Raw genomic sequence first — 27,475 nt, forward strand, 5'->3', positions numbered from 1 at the left:
AGACAAAGAGCAAATAATTGATTTGGATGAGTTTTTTTTTTGTTGTTCTGCGGTTTAATGTTTGGACAGTTTAGTACAATGGAGGATCGTTAACATGCTTGTATGACTCGCGAGAGGTGCCGAGTGACGCGTTTAATGAAGTTATTTCTTGTAGAGTTTAGATTTTTTTTTTGTTTTGGAATTTAAAAGGAAGTAGAAAAAAATAGAAAAAGTTAAAAAAAAAGTAAAAGAGGAAAAAGGCGGTTTAATGGATTTTTGTGATTTTTGAAGCGGTTTGATGCGTTTTAAAAAATTGAATATTTAATATTTATTTTTTTTTCTTTTTTTTTATTTTTTTTTATTTTTATTTAAAAAAAAAATCAAAAAGTAAATTAATTAATAAATTTAAAAAATTTAATTCAATCGAATTAATTTTTAAATTAATCAAAATAATTATGATTCGAAATTAAATTAAATTAAATATTTAAATTAATAAATTAAATTAATAATTAAAATTAAATAAATAAAAAAATTAATTAAATTAAATTAAATTATAATTTTTTAATTTTTTTTGTAGCAGTTCTTGCTCGTAAATGTCTTAAAAAATTAATAAAAAATTAAAATTTACTCTCAAAATGCGAAAAATTGACATAAAATCGATTTAAACGATCAAAAATTCATTCATCTCTTTAAGTAATCATTAAAAATCAATCAAAATCCGCAACAAATGAATTTCTTTTACATTTTCTCCACACAAAACCTTCATTCAAAACATTGAACTTCACTTCCTGGAACGCCACAAGTCTTTCTTCAATCGCATCGCACGTAATTCTCCCATTATGTCGCTCCATCCTTCATCTCTTAATGATCTGGAAAGTCGAAGACTTCTGCATGTAATCGAAAAATAAATAAAAATAAAATAAATACAAAAAATTGACAAGATTTCATTTGTAATAACAACACCATCCGTAAAACATGATTGATTGAAATCAGCATGCGATATTTCCTCTTCTTTGCATTCCGCATTCAATATTCATATCCTTCAAAATTTTATTTTTTTTTTTAACAGAAGAAATCTTTAAAAGCTAAGAAGATGTAATCCTGACACGTCACAAAATTATATAAGTAATTTTTTTTTTGTACAATTGTTACAATAACAAATCCTGCAAAAGAAATGTCAGGAATGAAGTAAGCTGGTAAGATAATATTTGTTTAAGAACCGCAAGAATTTGATTTATTTTTTGCTTCAGCTGTGCAAAATGTCATCAAATTCATCGACAAACAATCAAATACTAATCGATTTTTAAGACCCTTTTGTGCGGTTGCAGTTCCTTGTGTTATTTTTCCTGATCCTGCCGAACACTCAATCAATGCGGAATGCAAATGACAAATGCATTTTTAATAGTCGCATCTAAAAAATAAATATCATTAATTTTTTTTTCGTTCTGAAAGGTTCTGAAATTATTTATTAATATTGAATTATTTTTTAAGGGATCAATTCTCAATTCGCATATTAATTTTGACAGTAGAAATTTGAATAATATATTTTTTTTGTTAAATTTCACTTTTTTATTTTTATAGTATTTAATTTTTAAATATTTTAATAAATTTTATTTTTTCTTTAATTTTTTTGACAATTTTTAATTAAAATTTTATTATTAAATTATTAAAATTTTATTTTATTACAAAAAAATTATTTTAAATTGTTGATTTTGTAAAAAAATATTTTTTTTTTTGAAATTTTCTGATTTTTTTATTTTTCAAATTCAAAATTTCACTTCGAAAAAAATTAATTATTTTTATTTAAAATTTAAAATAATTTTAAAAAATGTTTTTAAATTAAATTAATTATTTTTATTTGAAATTTAAAATAATTTTAAATTAAATTAATAATTTTTAAATATGTAATTAAAAAATATTATTAAATATTTTGAGAAAAAAAATTAAATTAAAATAAAATAAATACAATTTTTAAAATAAAAATTAATAATAATTAAATTTATAATAAAATTTAAAAAATAAATTAAAATTTTAAATTAAATAATTAATTTTTATTAAATAAATTAATTAATTTTAATTTAATTTAATAATTTCCTCAAAACTAAATATTTCCATGAGCTCATCCGTTAATAAAAATATCAACAAAAAAAAAAAAAATAAGAAATCCGATCCGCGCTTATTATTTCATTCAAAAATTTCATATTCGCTCAAATTACGAGCAACACAGAAAATTTCTTTATGACTGCAGTGAGTTATGATAATGACCCAATATCATTGAAATGTCCTCTATATTGGATTTATTATGTGAAAACAATGTGAACTGGTTCTGCTCTAAATACGCTAGTTAATTTGTAATATTTTGACCATTCATGCAAAAAAACAAAACAGATCGGCAATCGGCTTTCGTTGCATATAGAGGGACAATTGCCGGCAATTTTTTCATTTTTGCCGCTTATAATTTCGAAATAATGTTCCTCACTAACGTTTTTTTAAAAAAATATTTATTTGCATAATTTACTAGAATTTTTTTTGCACACACACACACGTGCAAATGTACGAGAGACACATAAAAGTTTATTATTATTATTAAACTTTTTTTATTCTTTCATCGTATTTTTGCACACGCCGACCGAGTAACAACAGGAAATGCTTCAAATATTGCACAACTTAAAATTAAACGATGATGAGTTTTGTTTCAAAACCGTACAATTATTGTTTTTTTTTTTTGAATATGCACAGAAAATATTTTTTTTATTACGGGAAATGCGAGATCATGTTACGTAATTAGATGCTTTTACTTGAAAAAAAATTTTTTTTTTTGGCAAAAATGATCCTTTTTGTGATCCTAAAAATAAAATTCATGGATTTAATGATGAGAAATTTGGTTTGTTTACCTGTTGCAATTATTTCGGATCAACTATCCCTCCCCCAATATCACCTGTTTCCATTATCAGAACACATCAAATGTCTCGAATCGGCATAAAATTGTTAAAAAAATCCCGGAGAAAGAGAGATAATCATCCCGATCCATTGTTAATCAAAGCAAAAAGTGAGGAATGGGCGGCAACTTATTGACATAAATAGCTCTTTCTCCTCTCGTTTTATTTTTTTTGTTATGACCATGAAAATTTCTCATGAACGAACGATGACGCTAATAATCGTAAAAATAATAAACAAAACGAAGAAACCACACACACTTCGAACGATTATTAGATCTCGAACGGAGCAAAGTGTGATTATTTTATTAGTTGGTGTTCCGAGTTTCGAGTGATTGTTACAGGGAAGTTTAATTAACACTTGCCTCTTGTCTTATGACACGGAGCGGAAGATGATGGGGGACCACCGATGGAAATTTCAATGTTTCTGATGAAATTTTGTCTCAATTTTTGGGCTATTTTTCTGCCGCTTTTAATGAACTTTTGAAAATCTAAAAAAATAATTAAATATTTTTTTTTATTTTATTAAAAAATTTATTTATTTTGTGAATTTTTTTATTTTATGATATAAAGAATTATTTTTCATTATATTTATTTTTTTACATTTTTTAAAAATTTATTTAAATTTTATTTAAACAAAAAAAAAATATTTTAAATTTTTCATTTCATATAAATTTTTTTTCTCGAAATTTTAAAATTTTTTAAACAATTTTTATTAAAAATTTAAATTCAATAATTTTAAAATAAATTAATAATTATTTGAATAAAAAAATCTATTTAATAATTTGAGAAAAAAAAATTAAATTAAAAACAAATTAAATAATTTTTAATTTAATTTTATTAAAAATTTTATTTTTATTTTCTTTAAATAAATTATAAAAATAATAAAAAAACAATTTAAATTAATTATTTTTTTAATTCTGAAAAATTAATTTAAAACAAAAAAAAATAAATCCAAGATTAATTAAATTCATTAAATTAATTCAATTTTTTTTAAATTAAAAAATTTTCATTTTAACTTATTTTAAATAAATTTCTAATTGAAAAAAATAAAATAAATTAAAACAAATTTTATCATTTTTTGTCAAGGAAATTTACTGCAACTTGCTAAAAAATAATTAAAAAATCATTAAATCGTTACTTTTATCTCTAAAAACAAGTAAAAATGCACCAAAAAACAACAAAACAAAACAAAACAAGAAATAGAACAAGAAACAACAAAAACGACGAATCACACATATGGTGTCCTAAATACCAATGCAATGTAATCGTTTTTATTTTTTTGTAAATAATGTTTACCATTATTGGTGTTTGTTACTGCTGTCGGTTTGATAATGATTTTATTTTTGTTTTGTTTTCTTTTTTATTTACACGAAAAAAAAACTGGAAAAATATCTTTTCTTTCAACAGACAAGTGTTTCGATCTCCCGCAATAACGCAAGAATTTTTAAGAAAAAAATAAATAAAGACGAGTCAAGGACAATTTTCCGTTAAATGAGCGTCATTTTATTTATTCGCTTGTTTTTTTTCATTTTTTTTTTCTCAAATTGAAAAGAAGAAATGCATCTGGAGCATTTTTTAATTTCTTTTCTATTCTTAAGAGATTTTTTTCTGTGCGAAGGTTTGAAAAGGGTTGCATCGCTTTTGGCAAGGTTTCAAGAAATAATTTTTTTTTCGGGTATTTGCGGAAAAGTACAGTCACAAAAGAGACAAGAAATCGAGAGAGAGATGAGCAAAAAAAAAACGTTATCGGTAATAATCAAAACATTATACATTAGCCAGATGTTCCTCCTTTCTTTCCTTTGATTTTAATATTTTTTTAAAAAATAATAATAATAACAATAACACACAAGAAAAAAAAACGTAAGAAGAACAACAAAGATTTTTTTCACGTGCATTGTGTCATGTAATGCATCTCCTTGTAATAATGTTATCTAACCGAAGTTATCAATGATGATTCCGACAAAAGCTGCAATAATAACAACAACAACAAAAACAACCCAAAATCTCGAGAGTGCTTGAATTTCCGAAAAGGAGTTTTTTTTCTTGTGTGTGTTTATGCAAAATTTGAGTTCATTCAAAAAATCAAACAGGGAATTTTTGCAACATCATTATTTTTTTATAGACTTTCGTGACTAGCTTAATTTTTGTCTATGATTTTTTTTTAAATTTTTTATGTGTTTTTTATTGAAGTTCTAAATATTTTTTAAATTTATTTTTTTTTATTTTCGAAAATTTTTTTATTTTAAATTTTTTTTTATTTTATTTTTTTTTTAATTTTTAATTATTTTTTTTTTTAATTTTTATCGATTTTTTTAATTTTGAAAAAATATTGAACAATTATTCGAAAGTGTTCGAATTTTCAAATTTTCGAAAATAATTCGAACATTAAATTGTTTTTCGAAAAAGATTCAAAGATATATAATTGTTAAATATTTGAATATTAAAAAAAGTAAATTAATTGTTTAAAAATTAATTTTAATTCCTTTAAAATTGTTTTTCGAAACAAGCTTCGAATAATTTTTCGAAAATGTTCGTATTTTCAAATTTTCGAAAAAAAAATTCGAACATCGAATTAATCTTATTTTTTTTTTCAATTCTTCGAATAATTGTTAAAATTTCGAATATTAGAAAATTTTTTGTAAATAAATTTTTTTAAAAATTTTCGAATTTATTTTTTAAAAAATTCATTGATTGAAATTAATTTACAAAAATATTTTAATAATCGAACTAATTAAATTATAATTAAAATTTTAAATAATTTAAAATTGATTTTCGAAAAAACTTCAAAAAATTTTTCGAAAGTGTTCGTATTATCAAATTTTCGAAAAAATTTCGATCATTAAATTAATCTTCGAAAAAGCTTCAAGTATTTTTTTTTGAATTTTTACAAAATTTTTAAAATTATTAAAATTTCAAATATAATTTTTTTTTGTAAATTAATTTTTAAAAAAATAAATTCGAAAAATGTTCGAAAAAATTTAAAATTTCGTAAAAAAGAAATAATTAATTATTTTTTTTTTTTAATTATTTTAAGTTCAAAAATTTTTATTATTTTTTACTTTTTAGGACATTTCATTAAAAATTCAATTTTAAAACATTTTTTTATTATTCACAAGGGAAGTTGTCTTCCAAATTTGTTACAATCTAATAAATTATAATAATAAAAATTCTAATGATTTATTCCTGTGTCGACGAGAACGCTTCATCGTCGTGTCGTAGGTATTGAAACGAAAATGATTTATGATGAAGTGGGACTCCATTGCATAATGATTGCAATTCGCAACCAATTTGGTACCATGTCGAAAGCCGAAAAAAGGAAAGAATTGAAAGGAAATGTTTTTTTTGCTCTATTGTGATGTTCAAAAGTGTAATCTCTCCTTTTTATTATGAATTATTGCGTTTTAATGCAAGCGACGGGAGAAATTCTGTTCCAATTGGCTTCAAATGCGTTTTTAATGTGGGATTATCTCTCATAATTTGTTTTCGGAGAAAGCATCTCGACAAACAAATAAACAAATCAGGAGAGAGAGGAGAGAAAGAGTGTCAAGAAAGTTTCTAGATCGAATTTTCTTGTTTGTTTATTTATTTCCATTTTCGAAGGGATTACACGAGTTTACTCTAAATTTCTGGGATTTGCAAGACAAACAACATCTGTCGTTCCTGCTTTTCTTAATTCTTCCTCATAAAACATCCAATCTGACCTAAATAATTTTTTTAAAATAATAAAACAAAAGAAAAAGTGAAGAAAACGCCGAGTTTACGATTTGTTAATTAATTCATTGCAAGCTGCAGTTAGCCTTGTGCGCACGATGATGGTAGTTGTTGTAATGACACCTGCTTCGTTCTTCCTCGAATTATTGACCAAAGCAAGAAATGACGACGAGACGAACATGAAACTCAAAAAAACTATAAAAAATAAACTTTTTATGGGCCGAACGTCAACTTGACACGTTAATTTTATTATTATTTTATTGCGGCAGTGTACGACGACGACGACATATTGTTCTCCCTGAACGGATCTCGTCAATTTTTTTTTTGTTTCTAAATAAAAACATTAAAATCATAAAAATAAGGAATCGTTTCCGTTGAGACGCGGTTATGATTAAAAACTTTTTTGATTTTATACGAAAAATCGTAAAATAAAGAATTTTAAATGTTTTTTTGATTGATTGTACGAAAACGGAATTGACCTTCAGAGAGGAATATTTTGAATTAATTTTTTTTTTAAAATCGATTCTTTTTTAATCTTTTGAATATTTTTTTTTTATTTTTTTTTTAAATTTAATTAAATTATATTTTTTTATTTTTAAAAAATTCAAAATAAATATTCAATTAATTAACTTAATATAATTTATTTTTTTATTTATTAAAATGTTTAAAATTTTTGTATAAAATTGGATTTGAAAAAAAAAATTAATTATGTTTTTTTTAAATTTCGTTCAATAATTTTTAAAATTCTAAGAAAATATTATTTTTTGTAGACCTTTTTTAATAAAAATATTAATTTAATAAATTTTATAATTTTTTTAAAATGTTTATTTTTAAAATTTTCATCAATTTAAATTTAAAAAAATAATTAATAAAAAAAATATTTTTTCAAAATTTTTCCTAAACATATTTATTTAAAAAAAATAATAAAAAAAAAATGGATTTAATTAATTTATTTAAATTAAATAAATTAATTAATTTGAACAAAAAATTAAGGTAAACCAAAAAAAAAATTAAATTTTAGTTTTTATTTAATTTTATTTAATTTTTTTTTTTAAATTTATTTTTTTTTTATAATTTTAAAAAAATATAATTTATTTCATTTTAATTAAATTTATTTATATTTTAAATATATCTTTTAATTGTTATTAAAAATTTAATTTAATTTATTAAAAAAATATATAAAAAAATTATCAATGAGAATTATTTAAATTGAATTAATTTTTTTTTTAATTTTATATAAAAGGCTCAAAAATTGACCTCATAAAATTTTAAAATTAAATTTTTTTAATACAAAAAAAAAGTTAAGTTAAATTTTCAGTAAAAATTGACGTTTTTTCTTCACAAAATTTCCTATTGATAAAATTTTTAATAAAATAAAATAAAATAAATTAATAAGAAAATAATCAATCAATTAAAACGCAATACAACCTTCAAAAATGTTCTTCTTACATCAAAAAATCACAAGAAAAAAACTAACATAATAAAAAATTGTTTAAAAAAGAATTAAAAAATTACGTTGTTTGTACAAAAGAAAGCAGATGAGTCTCAAAAGTTACACAAAAGCACGTGCTAAGGAAATAAAAATTAAACCTTGAAAAGTAAATATGAAAGAAATGTATTTTTTTTGCCTTAAATTACATTTTTTTTTATTTTTCTCTAAGAAATCCTCTCATTGTTTGTTAAGAAAAAAAGAAAAATAAAGAAATGACGTCTCAGGTACGTTTGGACCACAAACAGCTTCAAAATAAAAAAATGAAAGATAAATTTTTGTCAAACCCTTAAAAATTACATTTTTCTCCCGAAATCACCCATTTTGAACAATCATAACACGATTATCGATTTCGCAAAAAAAAAAAAAATAAAAACTGGAAAAAGGGATTAACAAAAAAAAAATCGCTTTTGGTCTTTTATTACAGAAAAAAACATCAACAATGCTGTCTATGTGAGATAAGAAAATCGTCGAAAATTGTGCGATAAACGGTGTAATTGCTTTTTTTTCTGCAACAAGAAAAAATCTCAAAGACAATTTTTCGACTCAAGGGCGAGTCGTGTCGGTTATTGACAGTTGTGCGGAATGTTCCGAACTATTTTAAACTGCAGCGCAAAAATTTGAGGGGTTCGCCATTTATTTAAAAATTTATTGGTTTTTCGAGCGTTACAAAATCCGGACTCTATTCCCGCAATGAACTTTCACTCGTCGTAGTCGTCGTTGTCGCAAAAATTTGCAATGCTTATTTATAAATAGATCGAATCATTTTAATTCGCTGAAATTTGCGTATCGCATTTTTATATTTTATTTATATTGCTTTTCGATTGACACGACGAGTCATTAGAACCACGCGGTGCTTCGGAAATTTCGCTTTAAATTCGTATCAAAAAATCTATTGCATGCACGTGTGACTTTTTCCTGCAAAAAAAAAATCTAAAAATCCCCAAAAAATTATTTTTATTAAATTTCAACGAGATTTCACGACAAAAATTGGTCAGAATCATTAAAATTCGATCAAGGTCCCATTCTAATAGAGCTCGAGAGTATCCAACCAGAACCTCCTTTTCCTTTTTTTGTGAAAAAATCTTTGCCCTCGTAAATTCACGTCAACTCAAGTCTTTGAAATAACAAAAAAAAAAACACGAAGGACAGCTTTTACGTAAAAACCAAGCAAAAAAAACGGCAGATGTTTAATTTCTTGTCTTCTTATTTCATTTTATCCATCGTCGTTGTCGTATTCTTATGTGTTATTATACAAACTATCTTTTTTTTTTGTTTGAAACGAAATAAGGAAACACTAAATATTCCTTTATAGGATCATCGTACAATTGATTCCAATATAATTTTACACTTTTAATCCCTGCTAAATTTTTCGTTCGTCGTATCAAGAAAAAAAAATACAAAACAAGAAAGGAGCATTAATTTCTTCGCTACAGAGGTACGGAGTTTATTGAAAAAATGAAAGAAAAAAAAGTACAAATAAAAGATTCTGATTGTAAAAATATTGTATCCATTTAGTGAGTTGTGTGTTTAGTGCAGAGTGCATGTTTGGATAAGCCAATCCAATCGTCTTTGCAAAAAAAAAAATGAAAAAGAAATTTTTAGATATTTTAACGGATTTGTGATGCATTTTTAGAGGAATTTAGGTTTTTGTAACATATCCGTGTCTAAACTTAAAGCTAAATTATTTTTTTTTTTCGATTTTATAATTATTTTAATATTTTTTAAAAAAAAATGTAAAATTTGATTTTAATTTTAGTAAACTAATTTTTTTAATTTTTTAATATCTATGTTTTTTTTAAATTAAAGAAAAAAATTTAAAGAGAATCAAAAATTATTTTTAAAATTTAAATTTTTTTAATTAAATTTAATTTTAAAATTTATTTTTTTACTACTTTTAAATTTTTAAAAAATATTTTTTTTTTAATTTTTAACTTTTAATTTTTTTAATAAAAATAAAATAAATAAATTCAAAAATTTAAAAAAAAAAGTACAATATAAATTTTATAAAAAATAAAACTTAAAATTTTTAAATGATTTTCTTTAAAAAAAATAAAATTTTAATTTTGGTTATTAAAAGTTTTACAAAAATTAATTTTTTTTAATTAATTAATCGAATTGTTAATTTTAATGATTAAAATATTGAATTAGAGAAAAATTAATTCTGTAAATTTTTTAACTGTCATTTTTTGAATTGAATTTTCATTTAAAATTTGACTAAACAAAACGTATTAAATTTGAAAATGAACAAATAATCATCATGAATTTAAAAAAAAATGATTGTCTATTTATTATTTGTCAAACTTTGTAAATGTCAATTCAAAAAATGACAGTTCAAAAATTTGTGAATCGCCTTTTAGCTAATTCAATAAAATTTTAATAATTTCAATAAAATGTCAAAAATTTAAAAGTTTTTATAGATTTTTTATGTAACTAATTACTTAAAAAATAAATTTACATTTAAAAAATTCTTAAAAAAATAAATTTCATATTTTAAATAAATTTAAAAAATTTTGTTTGAAACTTTAAAAAAAAATTTTTTTAAATTTAAATTTCTAAAAAAATAATTTCTTAAATTCTCGTAAAACCATAAAATACGCTCACATCACTCAAATAAAAAATAAAATAAAAATCTCGTTAAACTTTCTTCCTTGCTCTTTTGTCCCAAACAACATCATCATTCACATAAGAAAAGAACGACCATAGGCAGAAAATTTAATGCAGGTACTCCGTCTGTAACATCTCATAATATTGCAGCTTGCAATTTTTGCTGTTCGTACTTTCAGGTAGCTTCTAACCCGTATGTCTATAAATACCTACCTCGAAAAAATATGATAAAACTTTTTTTCCCGAAATAAATTCAATAAGAAGAAACGACGACGACGAAGTCGACAACAACACGAGTGAACGTTATAAATTTATTTAATAAATAAATATCAAAAGAGAAAAAATCGGAACGTGATGTCTGTCAGAAGATTTTTTTTCTTTTTTTTTTTCGTGTTTCTAACATTTTTCTAGTAAGACCCGAGAAAGAGAGAGACATTCACCCGAGTGTGTTGATGTGATGGAAACTTGATTTTCTGACATCAGAAAAAAAAGAAGGATAACGTCAAAAATCCTCATCCTTTTCGTTTTTTTCCGTCGACACACAGAAGAAGTGAGGAAAAAAACTAACAGGAAAAATTTTTCGTTTCTTCGCCAGATCTCCATTATTATCATCATTATTATAAGAAGTCGATGTCAACCTCAATAACATTCCATTTCTGTGTGACACCGGCCGGCAATAATTGACCTATGTGTGACTGTGACATGACATGATAAGACGATGCCAGACACAATTCAGTCAAGTCGCTACGATACGACGTCGGAGAAAAAAAAGACGGAAAAATTGATAAGGACAGACAATTTTTATGTTATTGCCATAGTGTCCCTTTTTACGGTTATTTTGTCTATATATTTTCATTGATTTTTTTTTACCGCATTTCGCAGAAAAAATGCGGTAATTTTTTTGAATTGTCCTTTTATTTTAAAAAATTTTATTTATTTATTTATTTTTATGTTTTTTACTCATTAAATTAAATTTTTCAGGCAAGAGGAGTAAAAAATTGTGAAATGAGGAGTACAAAAATTTTAAATTTAATTTTTTAACAGGAAAGAATGAAATAACAATCCTTCTTCTATATAAAAACGTAAGTATTCGCCGAAATTTAAATTTTTCTTAAAATATTTTCTGCATTTAACAGTTAACATTTTATGAGGAGTACGAAATTGTGAAATTTTTATCAATTGATGAGGAAAATTAGAGAAAATTTTTCATGTTTTGACTGATCAAAGTGCTTTTATTGGTTTTATTTTGAATTAATTTAATTTTTTTAATAAATTTTTATAATATTTTAAAGAAATTGTTTTTGAGGAGTACGAAATTGTAAAGTGAGGAGTACAAAAATGTGAAAATTTGAATATCTGATTATTAAAATTTATGAGAAAATTTCATTGTTTGACAAACCAAAGTCCTTAAATGAAAAAATTTTGATTTTTTTAAGTACATAACTTTTAATGAACAAGAGAATTCTCATGAGGAGTATCAGATTGAGAAATGAGAGAATAAAATTTTAATTTTACGAAATAAATCTTGGAATAAAAATGCTTGAGCTGAGTTAAAATTTCAATATTTGCTAAAATTAAATTTCTTTTGAAAATTAAAAAAAAATATTTTATAAATTTTACGAATTTTTTGTAAAGCAAAAATTTGAAGAGGAGTACCAAATTGTGAAATGAGGAGTACTAAAATGAGAATTATTGCTATTTTAACTGAAAATTCACAAACAATTAAAAAAAAGTACTAAGAAAATTTTTTAAATAATAAAAAATATTTAATTAGAATTTTTCTGAACTTGAGGAGTACGAAAATGTAAAATATAAAATAAAATTAATTCTCTTAAATCAAAATGCGATAAAGTTTTCAAAACAAAAACTACTGAATCCAATTTTTTTTCTATTTTTTGTTTCTCATCTGATATCTTCATCTTTTCTCGCTAAGTGAATTGATGACTAAACGACATTCGGAAAACATAATTTTACCAAAAAAAAAAAAAAAATCGAAAAATAATTTTAGCGCAAAGGACACAACCGCGACAATCCTCATTTCCGTTATTGCAATCACTTCCCTGATTAGAAAGCTCGTAAATTTAATCTCGTTTTTAAAAATAAATGCATTTCCCCTACTTTTCTACTACGATTCTCGTGCGTCTAAAATATTGAAAAATTTTCAACAAAAAAAAAAGATCATTAAATTTAATACTCTTGTTAAATTTATGAGAATCACACTATTTTTGTGACATTTTTATAGAAGAACTTTTATTGCGGAACAATTGCATTTCTTCTTCATTCATTCAAGACACGATGAGACATCAAATTTAATTCAATCAAGAAAGCAAAAGGTGTGCTCAGCTCCTTAAGCTTATTTATTTGTGATATGTCATAATTCGACGAGTAGTCATAAAAATGAAATAAAATGCAAAAAAAAATGAAAAGAAAGTAAAAAGGGCCAAAAATGTATTTTAAGGGATCGAAATTTATGAACTATTTTTATGATTATTACTCCGTACTCTCGAGAAAAATGCACAAATTTTACCTACATGTCAAGAAAAATAAAAGAAATAAGTTAATGAGGAGCAGCAGATGCATTTATCTCGTTATGAAAAAAATTTTTTTTTTTTTTTTTTGAAAAGATTTCTTTGTAAAGTACGTGTCTTGTGCCCAAAGGCAGTAAACAACATTTGAATGCAATTATTCTTCAATTTATTTAAGAAAAAAAAAATAAAAGAACAATTATTTTGGTCAAGTACTTGAAATTTCTTGAAACATCTTTACTTTTAATAAAATAAAAAAAAATCTCAAAAAATCAGCAGGAGATTTTTTTTTCATTTTTAGACAAAAAAAAATATTAGAAGAGTTATGTAATAAAAATACGAAGAAATTTACTGTTTTTATTTTTTTTTTCAGGTAATTGCAAAACTGGACCTGAAAAATTTTACACAAAAGCTTCCTTAATTGATGTTCGTCGTCGTCGTATGTGATCATTTCACGCAATTGTTCCAAATTTGCCATTGTCTCAGCTCTTTGTTCGTATTTTTTGAAGAGGTTTGAGGAACGCTGTCGGAATTTTTTTTGTATTTGGATCGTAAAAGGAGGCGCTTACTGAGAGAACGGTAATTTTGATCTAATTAATGCTGTCGGGCATGACGAAAAGGACCAAATTTTACGACTTTACAGATGTTAGGCCAATGTAAATAAATATTATTTTAGGCGAAAATTTCTATTGAAATTCGATTTTTACGATTTTTTAATCTACTTTCCTTTTTACGATGCAATGCAAAAATTTTCATAATAAAATTTTCTGTTAATCGAGGGTCACGTGCATAAATTTTAGTCGTAATTTTTTTTTTGTCTAGGGTAACAAAAAATTTTCTTGATGGTGAATTGAAATGAAATTGAAGGCCCTTTTGATTTCGTTTAATTTACAAGAAGAATGAAGTGTACGAAAAAAATAACATGACAAGAAGGCAAAAAAAAAATTACCCATATCGTCGCATGTTTTTGTTATGTGAGTAAGTGAGGCAGGCAGGCAAGGCAGACATCAAGAAGAAATAAAAAATAAATAATAATAATAGAAGATTACAGACGCGAGCTAATCATAGAGAGATTGTTCAACTAATTTTTTCTGGTCTCGTTTCTGGTTGACTGAGCATTTTGATTTAATTTTCGTTTTTTTTTTTGTTCTTTTATTTCTTTCACTGAACATGAGTGAGTTACTGTCACAATAAAAAGATGTTTTTTGATGTGATGGAGAGATTTTTAGGGAATGTTTTGAAAATTTCTTTAAGAAAATATTTTTATTAGTTGAGCGAAATTATTTTGACAATTTAAAATTTACTTAATATTTTTATTATTTTAAAAGTTGGAAATTTTCTTTTGAAAAAATATAAAATTTTTTTCACACAATATTAATTCTTAATTATTTTTAAAAATATTTTTTTTTGTTTTTACTTAATATTCAAAGTAAAAAAAAATATTTTATGAAATAAATATTTAATGAAACATTTTAATTTTATTTAGTTTTTCTCATGTATGATGAATTTAGAAAAATATTTATTTGTAATAAATTTTTATTTTGTTAGTTCAATAAAAATAATTTTATTAATTTTCAAACATTAAATTAATAAAATAAAAAAAAATTAAAATCTAAAAAAAAATAAAAGCTAAAATTTAATTTATTTATTTTTAATTTAAAAAATTTTTTAAAATTTATTTTTTTTTAAATCAAAAAGTGAAAGAAATTATTTGAAGATAATTTAAGAAAAAATTATTTTTTTTTAATAATTTTATTAATTTTTAAATTTTTTTAACAAAAAATATCATAAAAAAAAATCAATTTTTAAATTAATTTCATTTATCATAATTTTTATTAAATTAAATTAAACATTCATATTTTTTTAATTATATTTTTAATTTTTTCTTTAAAAATATTTAGTCAAAAAACGCATCTTATTACTCAAAAATACCACAAAATTTATTTTTAATAAGATTTGTAACATTATAAAATTTTTAAATTATTTATTTTTTTTAATGTCAAAGCTTTAAAAATAATTTTAAAATAATTAAATATATAATATCAAATTTGACATAAAATCTCATGAAAATAAAAAAATTAATTTTTTTCTGTTTTTTTTTTCATTAAAATATTTTAAAATAAAAAATATTATTATTTAAACGAACTATTTAATGAATAAAATTAAAATAATTTTTATAAAACAATTTTAAATATTTTTTAAATTTTAAAATAAAAAAAATTAAAAAAATACCTAATTAATTTAATTAAAATTATTGATTAAAATTCAAATTTAAAAATTCAATAATAAAATTTTAAAAAAATAATTTAATTAATTAATAAAATTCAAATAATTTAAAATATCAAAATATTTATAAAATTTTAATAAATATTTAAAATAAAAAAATAAATAAATATTTTAAATAAAAATTATATAAATTTAAAGAATTTTTTTAAAATAGAAATCCAATAAAATCTTATTAAAATTTCCTTTGAAAGCGAGATATTTCTAAATATAATATAATACAAATTACACTTTGCAAAAAAAAATTTCTCCCGTCATTTATTAACAATCTAAAAATACAAAAATAACAGAGGCGTTCTCCTTTCCCAAAATAATCCTTTTTTTCCAAATCTTTTGTCATTCATTGTCACTCACATTAGCAAAAAAAAATTATTTCTTCGGTTATAGATAACCCATCATTACTTTCCTTTCCTCTCCTCGGATCATTGCTCACATGCAGAGGATTAGCAACAACAATGTAAGACGAAAACAAGAAAAAAAGGAAAAGGGGTCGGATCGATTATTATCTGCTAAATGAAGTTCTTTCACACTAAATTTTTGTCTCTTAACACTCTCTCGAAGAATCGGAATGATGCACTTTTGCGATAAAAGTCGGGCAGGAAATGCATTAAGGAGAGGGAAGAAAGGGCGTGAAATGACACGGAGATAAAATTTTGACACGATATGGAGATGTGACGAGATAAGGGAAGCGGGAGGCGGAGAGGATCTGCTAAAAATAAACAAAAAAAAATAATTTTTTCTTCGAAAAGCGGTAAAAATCGGTTCATCGGTTATTATCGGGTCTAAATCGGTTATCACAATTTGTGTATCGGTAAAAATCGGTCCAACGGTCAATTTGAAATTATCACTTTCATTCGTCTCAAATAATATGGGTACTGTATTCCAGAGAAAAACGCCTCACTGATCGCGCGTTTAAATTCGGACGAAAACATTACACTGTAGATTTGAGACGAATGAAAATGATAACCCCTTACAGATATGAGCGCCATCTGCGGGAGGCTCGTGACTGAATTGCGCGCGAAATCCATAGTGACGGAGTGAGTCGGCTGAAATTGAACTGTTATACATCTGTCAGGTAAGTATACCAGTACTGGTATACTTACCTGACAGCATATAACAGTATCACTTTCGATCGTCTCACTCCGTCACTTGGATTTCCTCATGCAATTCAGTCACGTGCCTCAAATCTGGCCCCTGTGCGTATTTTTCATATATTTTGAGCACATTTTCACGATTTTCACGACTTTTCATTGAAAATTTCCCGAAATCTTTGTTAAATTTATCGAAAAAAGAATTTTATTCACACTTCAAGTGACAAAAAAAGCAAAATTAATGTTTAGACAATGTTCGCCAAGTAATCCTTGATGACCGACGGATCGAGACGACGGAATCCCTGCTTATCACAAATGCCAATTTCGATATTGTGCTCCGTCATTTGTCCCTCGAAGCCCTCCTTGAGTGTCAAAATTGCCGTGTGCACCGCATCGTCCAGCTCCAAGTCTTCGCTGTAGCGTTTTTCCAAGAAAGTCTTGCCATTGATCGAATTTTTGCCCATTGCCGTTGCCTTCCAGGCGAAATATGCACCCGAGGGATCGCATTGGAACAAATACGGGCGATCGTTGTCCCAGCCGCAGATCAAAAGTGACACGCCGAAAGGTCGAACGCCTCCCGACTGCGTGTATTCTTGCATCACCGTAGCCACACGTTGCACGAGCTGCGACGTCGGAATGGGCTCGCGATACGTCAAGTAGTAATTTTGGGCCATTTTGCGTGCTTGACGTACGAGAAGACGATAATCGGGTCCCATGCCGCTGTAAATCATCCCGATGTGATCCGTAATCATTTCGACGCGATGCACACTGTGCTCCTCGTACAAAATGGACTTTTGCTTGTTCTCTGTGGCTAAAACAACTCCATTTTTCGCCTTGATACCGACGGATGTGGCTCCGGCACTCACCGCCTGCAACGCGTACTCGATTTGCACGAGTTTTCCCGACGGGCTGAACGTTGTGAGCGAGAAACTGTATCTCTCTGATGCCATTTTGCGGGATTTTTAATTAATTTCTTGCTGGTTTTTCGTGAAATTTACTTGAAAATTAATTTTTTGGCGAGACAAAAATGCCGATTCACGATTAATTTTGACGTCTTTCGTGATTGGCTGGCGATTTTGACGTTTAATTTAAAATTTGCTTCGGGAAAAAGTCAGCCCGAGTCAAAATTTACTTAGTTTTTCAGCTGTACAAGCGGAAATTCAGCTGTATAAATTCGAATTCAGCTGTAAATGTCAAATTCTAAATTCAGCAGTACTCGAGATGCTATAGAATCAGCTGTTTTTTGTTTTGGTCGCAAAATGCAAAAGTTCGAGTAAATTTTTATATTTTTTTTGTGCAAACTATTAAAAGCTCATGTAGAAGCTCAAAAAATTTTAAAATAAAAAATTTAGGTAGAATTTTTATTAAAATTATTTTTATTAAAAAATTCAATGAGAATTATGAAAAATTTACAAGTTTCGGGCTCAAAATACTCATTTTAGGCGAAAAATTTAATTTTTAAGCGAAAAATAAAATTTTAGGGTAAAAAAATTTGAATTTTGAGCAAAAATTTTAAAAATTTTAGTCAAAAAATTTAAATTTTGGACAAAAAAAAGGAATTTTAGGCAAAAAATCTCAAATTTAGATGAAAAGTGTGATTTTTGTTTATTGACACCTTTTTGGAGTCCCATTGAGTTCAATTTTTAGTCGAGTCTTTTGTCAGGTCCATTCTGGTTCGTATTAAATTGAGTCAGATTTTTTGAAAAATAAATTTTATAAGGGCTTTGAGCACTTTTTTAATACAGAAAGGCAGAAAAATAAATAAAATGATTAAAAATTTTAATTTTACCAACCTTGAAAGTGGGAGAAAGTCAACCACTTGACTAAAGATGAAAACGCGTAATCCATAAAAAATAACGAAAATGTGACCTGAAAGTAAGAAACACTTTTTTGTGAGCCTTAAAGGGCTTTTCTGATTTTTTTTTACATTTTTTTTTAAATTAATTTTTTTTTTATTTTAATTTAATTTTTTTTTTAATTTTCAGCCTTTATTTTTTTTCTCATTTTTCTCATTGATTTTTTTTAATTAATTAATTTTTTATTTTTTATTTAATATAATTTTATTTTTTTTTAAATATTTTGACACTTTTTTTAATAAATTTTCACTTTTTTCTTTTTTTTTTCAGGAAGGACTTCAAAATTATTAAATAAAAAATTTCACAGAATATTTTTTTTATTGAATTTTCAACTTTTCTCGATGAGATGACGACGCTCGTTATTGATGATTTTCATTAAAAAATTTTTCCATGAAGGAAATTTTCTTTTCACGAAGGCTCAGGAACAAACAGGATCGATGTTAATAAATGCTCTTAACGACATTGAGCGACTTTCAGTAATTTTCTTTCACATTTCATTGATTTTTTGCACGTTTTTAACTTTTTTCTTATTTTTTTAGGTTTTCACATGAAATTGACGATTATTTTTGGAATCCAATTGATGTTAAAATTTCTTGCGAGTCCTGAAAGTCTCCCAAAAGACCCTGAAAAAATAAAAAGAAGCATTTTCAGTATTAATCGTTCAAGGAAGTTGCTAGAAACTACGAAGCACATGTCGATTTTTACTTGAAAATTTTTCACAAAAAGAATTTTCTTTAAAAAATCTTTGGTTTTTGAGACTTTTTCAAGGTCAATGAAGCTTAATGAGCCTCGTGTCCTTTGAAAATTTCTTTAAAAAACACTTTTTTGCAATAAAATTTAAATTTTTCACAAATTTTTTGAACTTACCTTCGTGTCAAAGTCTTTCCAAAGCAAATTTTTCGTCTAAAATTTCAAAGATTCATCCAAAAACCTTTGAAAACTTTAAATTTTTTGCATTTTTTATGATTAAAATTCCACGTAAAAAATGCATTTTGCTTCTTACATTTTTTTTCTGTGTGTTTTTCTTCACAAAAAATTTTTTCGATGCACGTAAAACTGCGATTCGCACATTTTTTCGCGATTATTTTTGACCAAAAGCCTCTAAAATTTTTGGTTCGTTTCAACTTTTTGCGTTTTTTAGTGAATTTTCATCCAAATCTCGAATCCAGGGCTTTTTGAGTCTTCGTTTTGCTTCTTGTCTTGTCGCAGTAAAATGCACTTGCTCGACTTTTCGACGGATTTTCAGCGACTTCTTCACGAGTAACACGAAATATTTTGAAGGGACCGTGCCTCGAGAGGCTTTTTTGACATATTTTTGTTGCGAATTCATTTTAAACCGGCACGAATTTGAAGAAAAAGGCTTTTTTAGAGGTTCGAGTGCTCGACCGAGAGATTTAAAACCACGTTTTTAGAGGAGGACGGCAACAATGCGGGCGAGCGAGACGGAAAATTGTTTTTTTGACAGTTCAGGTGAAGCGAGTCGTGTCTGAAAAAGGCTTTTCAGCAAGTTTTTCTGAAGATTTTTGAATTAAAATTAAAAATTTAAGAAAAATTTAATAAAAAAATTAAAACAAAATTAATATTTCTTTGAAATTTTCATTAAAAATCCTCAAAAAATGAATTTTTAATTAAAAAATAAAAAAAATATTTGTTTGACATTCAGCAAAAGTCAAAAATCGCATCAAACCTGAACGAACCCCATTGAAAGACGTCAAAACAGTCGCCATTGTTGAGAATCCCCGCAAGAAAGATGAATCTGGAGCTCGAAACTTCGCTTGAAATGTTCATTGAGAACGTCCGGCAAATCCGGATCATCGTCAGTGACTTCCAACCGCAAGGGCAGAACGTCTTGAACCAAAAAATGTAAGCAAAAAACCCAAAATTTCCCCAAAAAATCAATTTTTAATGAAAATTTCTCCCTTTGCAGCCAATCGCTCGTCACAAATTTGCAGGAAATTGACAAACTCAAGAACCAAGTGCAGGATTTTCATGTTCCCTTGGAAGTTTTTGACTACATCGACCAAGGACGCAATCCGCAGCTGTACACGAAGGACTGTTTGGAAAAGGCTCGCACCAAAAACGAAGAAGTCAAAGGCAAAATCGACTCATTCCGCAAGTTCAAGGCAAATTTGATGGTCGAATTGAGCAAATCTTTCCCCAATGAGATGAGCAAATATCGGGCACGTCGTGAAATTCCCTAAATTTTCGTAGTTTTAAGTTTTTTTGTATCAATTTTAAGGCAGAAAATTAAAAAATTTTTGACCCAATTGTCATTTTATGCATTTTCATGGGAGGTAAACGTCAGAAAAAATCATAGAAACGTCAAATTCAGATCCCGTGACTGAAAAATTTTATCATTTTAGTTTCTTTTTAAGTTCTGTTCAGTTATTTGTTCGCGAAAAATTGACGAAAAAACATTAAATCCCTTATTTTAGTTGAAAATTATCAAGAAAAATGGCGAAACTTGCCTTTTCCCTGATTTTATGTTTATTTTCTTGCTTGACTTTTGTTGCCAGCGATAATGTTCCTGTTTTGCTCTTCGGAAAATCGTTGTAAGAAAAGTCCCTGAGTCAGCCAAGAACTTTTTCCATTAAAAAAATTTAATTTTTTCTTCAGGCCTTTTAAAGTTCCTGCCCTCAAGACGCTCCAAACTGACGAATTCACGAATTTGGTGAGCTCCCAACTGAACGAAGAGACTGTCACTGTGGTTTTTGTCGAGCCCAAGCTCAGTGTTGAGGATTTGAGTCAATGTAAGGCTGATGATGGAGTCACGTGCTTCAAAAATTTGGCTGCCTTGGAGGAAAGATCGTATTTGCCGAACGTAAAAATGCCCGTTGATGGACTTTTTGACAATTTGGATGCGAACAAGGCCACAATTGATCAATCTGATGACGTACTTGAGGCACTTGAAAACGGAAATCGTGTCGTTTTTGTGTATCTTGATGTTGCTGAGGAGAGTAAAGATTTTGAAAGTCACGGTAAGTTTTTGATTTTTTTTTTTTTTTTTTTAATTTTTTGTCCAACAAATTTTTTATATTTTTCTATGTGGAAAATTTAAAATTTTTTTTTATATAATTTTTTAAACAAATTTTTCTATTTATTTTTTTTTGAAAAATTTTTTTTTAAAAAATAATTTTTAAGTTTAATTTTTAATTAAAAATAAAAATTAAATTAAAATTTTAAAATTATTTTTTTTTAAAGTTACTTTTTGGTTTTCAAATGAAAAATTTTTTAAACAAATAATTAAGAGAAAAAATTTAAATTAAATTAAAATAAAAATTACGAATAAAAAAATTAAATTAAATTTTTTAAAAAAAAACTTTTTTTTTAAAAAATTAAATGATACCTCTTATTATAATTTTAAATAATTTTTTAAATAAAATTTTTAATTAATTTTTTAAATTAAATCATATAATTAATTTAACGAAAAAAAAAACGAAAAATTAAATTAAATTGAATTAAATTAAATTTAAATTAAAAAATAATTTTATTTTTTTTTTAAATATTTTTTAATAATTATTTTAATATTTTTTTTTAAAAAATAACTTATTAAAAATTGACTAAAAAGTAATAAATAAAAAAAAAATATTAAAAAAAATATATTAAAAAAATATATATCGAGAAAAGTTTTTTTTATTATTATAAATATTTTTTTAATTAATTAATTAACAAAAATTAAATTTAAATATTGATATTTTGAAATAAAATATTCAAGTTTTGTTTTCAAAAATTTTTAAAAATGGCAATTTGTTGCTTTTTTTTATTTTATAAAAAATTATTTTTGTAACAATTTTTTTAAATTTAAAATTTTTTAAAAATTTTTTAATTTTTTAAAATTTATTTTTTTGAAAAATTTTTAAAAAATTAAAAAATTAATTTTTTTATTTAAATTTTTTAAAAATTAAATAATTTTAAAAATATTTTTTTCAAAATAAAAAATTAAAGAAAAATCAAAAAATATTTTAAAAATGAAAAAAATAGTTTTTCATTAAATTTTTAACTTTTTTCATTTTTTTTTTAAATAAACCATAGACAAAAAATTAAAAAAAAAATAATTCTCATAAAAAAGTCACGTGAACTAAAGAAAAATTATATTTTCAGATAAAATAATCGCTGAAACTTTCGCCAAAATCTCCCAAAAGTACAAAAACATCGTCGCCATTTACACGGGACAGCAATCCAACCTTGATGGTCACGTGCGTAACAAGCGTCAAGTCGTCGCCGATGAACAAACTCCTCATAAACGCGCTAGCGGACACATCAACAAAGACCCCAAGCCCTGCGATCACTTCCTCATCGCTGCCGAACAAATTGTCACGCGAGTCGACAAAGATTCCGCCGAAGTTGTTGCCGAACTCACTTCCTGCACGAGTACCAAAGACTCCAAATTGAACAAACTCGAAGTCACACTTCAACCTTCCGACTTGACGATGAAATTCAAGCAAATTGCGGGCACGTGGAGTCTTTACGAGGCCGTCAAGGATTCCAAACCGATGAAATTCCCCGCTTACATTTACGCCAACTCGGGATTCGCTTATCGGTGCGGCGGCAATTTCACTTTTACCAATGCGGCAGGCGGTTTTGTCAAGATTCAGAACACGCAATTCATGCCGGACTTTGAAAAGGACAAGTTTGAGGTCTTTAACAAGGATAAAGTTGTCTATTGCGAAGGTTTTTGGAGTCCAGCGATCCTTGCGGGATTATTTGTTGTCTTCCTTTTGATCTTTATCTTGCTCGTTGGACTCTCGTGGATCATGGATATCAATACCATGGACAAATTTGACGATCCAAAGGGAAAAACTATCACCATAAATGCCAATGAGTAAAATTTTACGAGTTGAAGTAGCAAGTTTTGTCGTGTCACATGTTAAGTTTTGTTGAAATTGACAATAAAGACAATCGATAGTAACGAAAAAATTTAGTTTTTGATTATTTTAAGCTTCATAGATTTAAATTTTAATTTTTTTAGGTCTCATTTTTACTCAAATTTTAGATTTTTTGAAGAATTTGAATAATTTTCGATATAATTTGATCTTTTATAATAAAAAAATTAAATTTTTAGTCGAAAATGACGCTCTTTTCGAACTCTTTAGCCTTTTTAATAAATCAATTAATTTTTTTTTCAAATAAAATTTTTAATGGAAATCATCAAATCTAAATCTGATCTTTTTCGCTTAATTTAAAAAATTTTGCTATTAAATTTAAAATTTAGCTCATATTAAATAATTTATTTTGTACCAAAACTTATAATTTTTTTTAATTTTAATTTTAATCAATTAATTATTTTTTTTATTTTATTTCAAAAGTTTTTAATTTTGAAAATTTTTCTACAGATTTTTTTTTTTTAAACTCTATGATAATTTAATTTTTTTTAACTGTCTTTCAATAAACATTTTAACTAAAAATTCTCATTTATATTTTTGCTCAAAAAAATAAATTTTTATATGATTTTTTTTTTATTTCATCTTGAATTCATAATTTTTCAGGATTTTCAAAAAAAATATTTTTTTTTTATTTTAAAATAAATTTAAATATTCAAAAATTAACAAATGCTTTCAAAATAGAAAAAAAATTACTTAATTTTTTTATTTAATTTTTTTTCTATAAAAATTTAATATTTGGTATTAAAAAAGTGAATTTAATAAAAATTTATAACATTTTAAATTTAATAAAAATTTTTAAATAAAAAAATTATCTGAAGCCCATTTTTAAATAAATTTTTTAATCAAAATTACTGAAATAATTTTTAAAATAAATCAATAAAATTTCGGACAAAAGCAATAAAAAACAAAAATTGACAAAAAAAAAAAAAATCAAGACAAAACAACACAATATTTACAGTTTTTCATCTTTTTATTAGTTTTTCTCTTCTTCTTTTTGAATAATTATATTTAAATAACCTTAAAAAATGAATTTACATATGGTAGTCATACTATTTTTTTTTTGCTACAATGCGACATTTTTTCTTAATATTTATTTAAAAACTTGTAACGAAAAAAAAATTCGATGAAAATTTGCGGGAGGTGTGTGTTAATGAGAGTTGTCTTTATAATTTTTTTTTGCACACAAATTTTTGCTGATTTTCATCTGAAAATAATTTTTTTATAATTTTTTTTTGTTATTAACATTTATTCTTTATCAGTTATATTATTTTTACGTGTATCATTACATGTGTTTTTTTTTAATTTTATGTTTTTTTTTCGTTTAAAGAATACTTGAAGAGCTTAAAGGATTTTTTCATATATAAAATAAAACAGAACAATTTTTTTTTGTATTTATAACAAAATTTCTTAAACAAGTTTTTTTTTGACCAGTTGAGTGCAAAGAGTGAACCAGAAGACAATTTATTCAAAATGAAATTAACGGAATTTGATTTATTTTTTAAAAAAAGTTTTAAATATGGAATGAATGGTGGCATGGAAAATGAAAAAAAAAATTTAAAGCTGCTTTAATCCAATAAAAATTGTGGTGTCCTTCAGTGTCAATTAAGTCCGATGACATCGTTAATCCCGTTTGATTTTTTTGTTTTGTTTTTCTCGTCAGACCTGAATTGTATAAAAAAATAAAGTTTAATTAGTTAAAAATTTTAAAATAAAATAAAATTAAATTTTAAATCAATTTTTATCAATTTTCTTACTAAAAAAATATTTTAATTAATTAAATAAAATTTTTTAAAATTAATTTTAATTCATAAATGTAAAAATATTTATTTTTAATTAAAAAAAATATTAAACTAAAAATAAACAAATTAAAAAATGAAACTGTATTTTAATTAAAAATAATTCATATTTAATTCATTAAAAAAATTAATATTAAAATTAAAAAAAAAATATTTTTTCATTTATTTAATTAATTAATTTAATAAAAAAAATAAATATTTTAAAATTAATTTTTATTTCAAAAAATAAAAACAATCAAAAATTATAAGAGCAAAAATAATTTAAAAAAAATTTTAAAATAAAATTAAAAATAATTTAATATTAAATTTAATTTTTAATTTAAAATTAATTTTAAAAATATTTTAATTAAATAAAATAATATATTAAAAATTTATTTTTATAATAAAAAAAAATAATTAAAATAATTACCGTTTAATTTTGATAAAAATGACTACAAATACTCCAAGTGTCAAAGTATTTTTTTGATATTTTTTTATTTTCGATGACAGACCACTAAAAAAAATTAAAAATAAAATTATTAAAAAAAATTAAATTTAAAAAAAAAAATTCTTACTTGAAAGAGGTCTCTTGATGGCTACCGATGTCAATCTGTGTGTGTGAGGAAGAAGGACTGGGGATGGTAGATGTGTGAATTTGTCTTCATGATTCTTCGAAGTTGATCTTTTTTAGTAGTAGTTGAGATATACTGTTTCGTTTTTTTTTTTGCGGAGATGACCAATGAATTGCATTTATAGTTAATTTTATAAATATTTTTTTTTATTATTATTTAATGTAGAATGCACGTTTATATTTGTTATTACTTATTAAACTGTTATTATTTTTATTTTTACTGTTCCATCGAATTTTTGTATCCTAATTTTTTTTTATTTGAGGAGTTTTTTTTTATTTCATCGGATTTATTTATTTATTTATTAGCTCTAGATGTGTGTTTTTAGTGTTCTCTCTGCATGTAAAAGGAAATTATTTGAATTGATTACTAAAACGCGCCTCGGATGTCTCTCGTTAGTTGTTCTTGGAGGAGGTGTTGGGCTGCCCGTTGATGACGACGGCAAAGTAGGGATGTTCCATGGCCTGGCGCGCAGTCAAGCGTTCGTAGTGATCGTAGCGCAGCAACTTGTCGAGAAAATCGAGCGCCTCGGGCGACACCAAGTGCTGGTTCTCCGAATGCACGAAGCGTTCCCATCGCTTTCGCGAGTGCCGCGACAAGATGTCGTTGAAACGCGTGTCGAGTTCAATGTTATATTTGTCCAAGTACGCATAGAGTTCCTCGGTGCCCAGAACCTTGGCGATGCGCACCAATTGATCGTAGTTGTCGTGTCCGTGGAAGAAGGGCTCTTTCCGGAAAATCATGCTGGCCAGCATGCAGCCCAGAGACCACATATCCAGCGAGTAGTCGTACATCTGGTAGTCGACGAGGAGTTCGGGGCCCTTGAAATAACGACTTGCGACGCGCACATTGTACTCCTGGCCCGGATGATAGAACTCCGCCAAGCCCCAGTCGATGAGACGCAACTTGCGGTTCTCGTGGTCGATCATGACGTTGTGCGGCTTCACGTCGCGATGCATGATGCCCATGCTGTGGCAATAGTCGAGCGCCTTCAGCAGCTCGTACAGATAGAAGCGAATGTCGTAGTCCGTCAAGGTCTGGTACAACTGCTTGAAGTCCGTGTTGTTCACATGCTCGAAGATGAGCGCCGGCGTACGCGAAACGGGATCCTTCACGACCGCCAGCAACGTGATGATGTTGGTGCCGCCCCGCAAGTTCTCCAGAATCTTGATTTCGCGTTTGATCTTCTTCTTCTTCACGGGCTTGAGGATTTTGACGACACACTTATCGTTACTCGTAATGTTGATTGCTTCAAATACCTCGCTGTATTTGCCACGTCCCAATTTTCTTACCAGCTGATAGTCGTCCTGATTCGCCCAATCGACGACATAGTTCTCGTAGTCCCAGTATTCGCGCGGCTTATGCGAATTCACTTCTGCATAAATACGGGCCGTGCTCGGTAATGTCATCTTGAAACTTTTTCTCGATTGTGGTAGATTGCGGCTTAAGACATGCGCCTGCTTGCTCGCCGACCTCAATAAACACTGCCCCGCTAGAATCAGTCTTGGTTGCAGCTAATTTGTGTGTTCGCCGACCCGTTTTTCACCCGAATTTCCGTGTTTTCCTCCGTCGTTTTTGCACTTTTAAAAAATGCTGTTCCAAAATGGAGTATCGACGAACTTTTCGATGAGACGTCTCGGCTCGATGATACGCGCAGCCAATGGCGAGGCGAGATTTTCGTGCACTTTGCGCTCATTGGCTGCCGATC

At 25.8% G+C, this 27,475-nt stretch overlaps 5 protein-coding genes and 1 long non-coding RNA gene across 7 annotated transcripts in view; 3 read left to right on the forward strand and 3 right to left on the reverse strand.

Moving 5' to 3' along the window:
* LOC134835133 (myc protein) overlaps positions 1–18,542 on the reverse strand; it is a 107,258-nt gene extending 88,716 nt beyond the window's left edge. The window contains exon 1 of the mRNA XM_063850001.1: positions 18,418–18,542. The gene's annotated coding sequence lies outside the window, so the exon portion shown is untranslated. The remainder of the gene's footprint in view (positions 1–18,417) is intronic.
* Positions 16,804–17,706, reverse strand: LOC134835134 (proteasome subunit alpha type-2). Its single transcript, XM_063850002.1, has one exon. The coding sequence runs from the start codon at positions 17,572–17,574 to the stop codon at positions 16,870–16,872; it is 705 nt and encodes a 234-aa protein (XP_063706072.1). The 5' UTR covers positions 17,575–17,706; the 3' UTR covers positions 16,804–16,869.
* Positions 18,361–19,295, forward strand: LOC134835135 (uncharacterized). Its single transcript, XR_010162199.1, has 3 exons — positions 18,361–18,499; positions 18,751–18,956; positions 19,020–19,295. It is a non-coding gene; the product is annotated as an uncharacterized LOC134835135 (long non-coding RNA).
* An 887-nt stretch (positions 19,296–20,182) lies between these two features.
* Positions 20,183–20,753, forward strand: LOC134834655 (mediator of RNA polymerase II transcription subunit 10). Its single transcript, XM_063849393.1, has 2 exons — positions 20,183–20,343; positions 20,408–20,753. Exons 1-2 carry the CDS (start codon positions 20,231–20,233, stop codon positions 20,679–20,681), a joined length of 387 nt encoding a protein of 128 aa, XP_063705463.1. The 5' UTR covers positions 20,183–20,230; the 3' UTR covers positions 20,682–20,753.
* A 48-nt stretch (positions 20,754–20,801) lies between these two features.
* LOC134834726 (V-type proton ATPase subunit S1) lies at positions 20,802–23,391 on the forward strand. Of its 2 annotated transcripts, none has more exons than XM_063849480.1 (3): positions 20,802–21,032; positions 21,097–21,458; positions 22,582–23,391. In XM_063849480.1, exons 1-3 carry the CDS (start codon positions 20,935–20,937, stop codon positions 23,304–23,306), a joined length of 1,185 nt encoding a protein of 394 aa, XP_063705550.1. In that variant the 5' UTR covers positions 20,802–20,934; the 3' UTR covers positions 23,307–23,391. The 2 variants fall into 2 exon arrangements, with proteins under 2 accessions (XP_063705550.1, XP_063705551.1); XM_063849481.1 differs by having other exon boundaries at positions 20,802–21,029.
* A 1,063-nt stretch (positions 23,392–24,454) lies between these two features.
* Positions 24,455–27,386, reverse strand: LOC134834528 (casein kinase II subunit alpha). The gene is made up of 3 exons (XM_063849245.1): positions 25,714–27,386; positions 25,569–25,652; positions 24,455–25,025 (listed from the first exon to the last, which is right to left on the reverse strand). Exon 1 carries the CDS (start codon positions 27,174–27,176, stop codon positions 26,163–26,165), a length of 1,014 nt encoding a protein of 337 aa, XP_063705315.1. The 5' UTR covers positions 27,177–27,386; the 3' UTR covers positions 24,455–25,025; positions 25,569–25,652; positions 25,714–26,162.
* Positions 27,387–27,475: the final 89 nt, after the last annotated feature.

Source organism: Culicoides brevitarsis, chromosome 3, assembly GCF_036172545.1.
Source record: "Culicoides brevitarsis isolate CSIRO-B50_1 chromosome 3, AGI_CSIRO_Cbre_v1, whole genome shotgun sequence".
NCBI classification, from domain to species: Eukaryota; Metazoa; Arthropoda; class Insecta; order Diptera; family Ceratopogonidae; genus Culicoides; species Culicoides brevitarsis.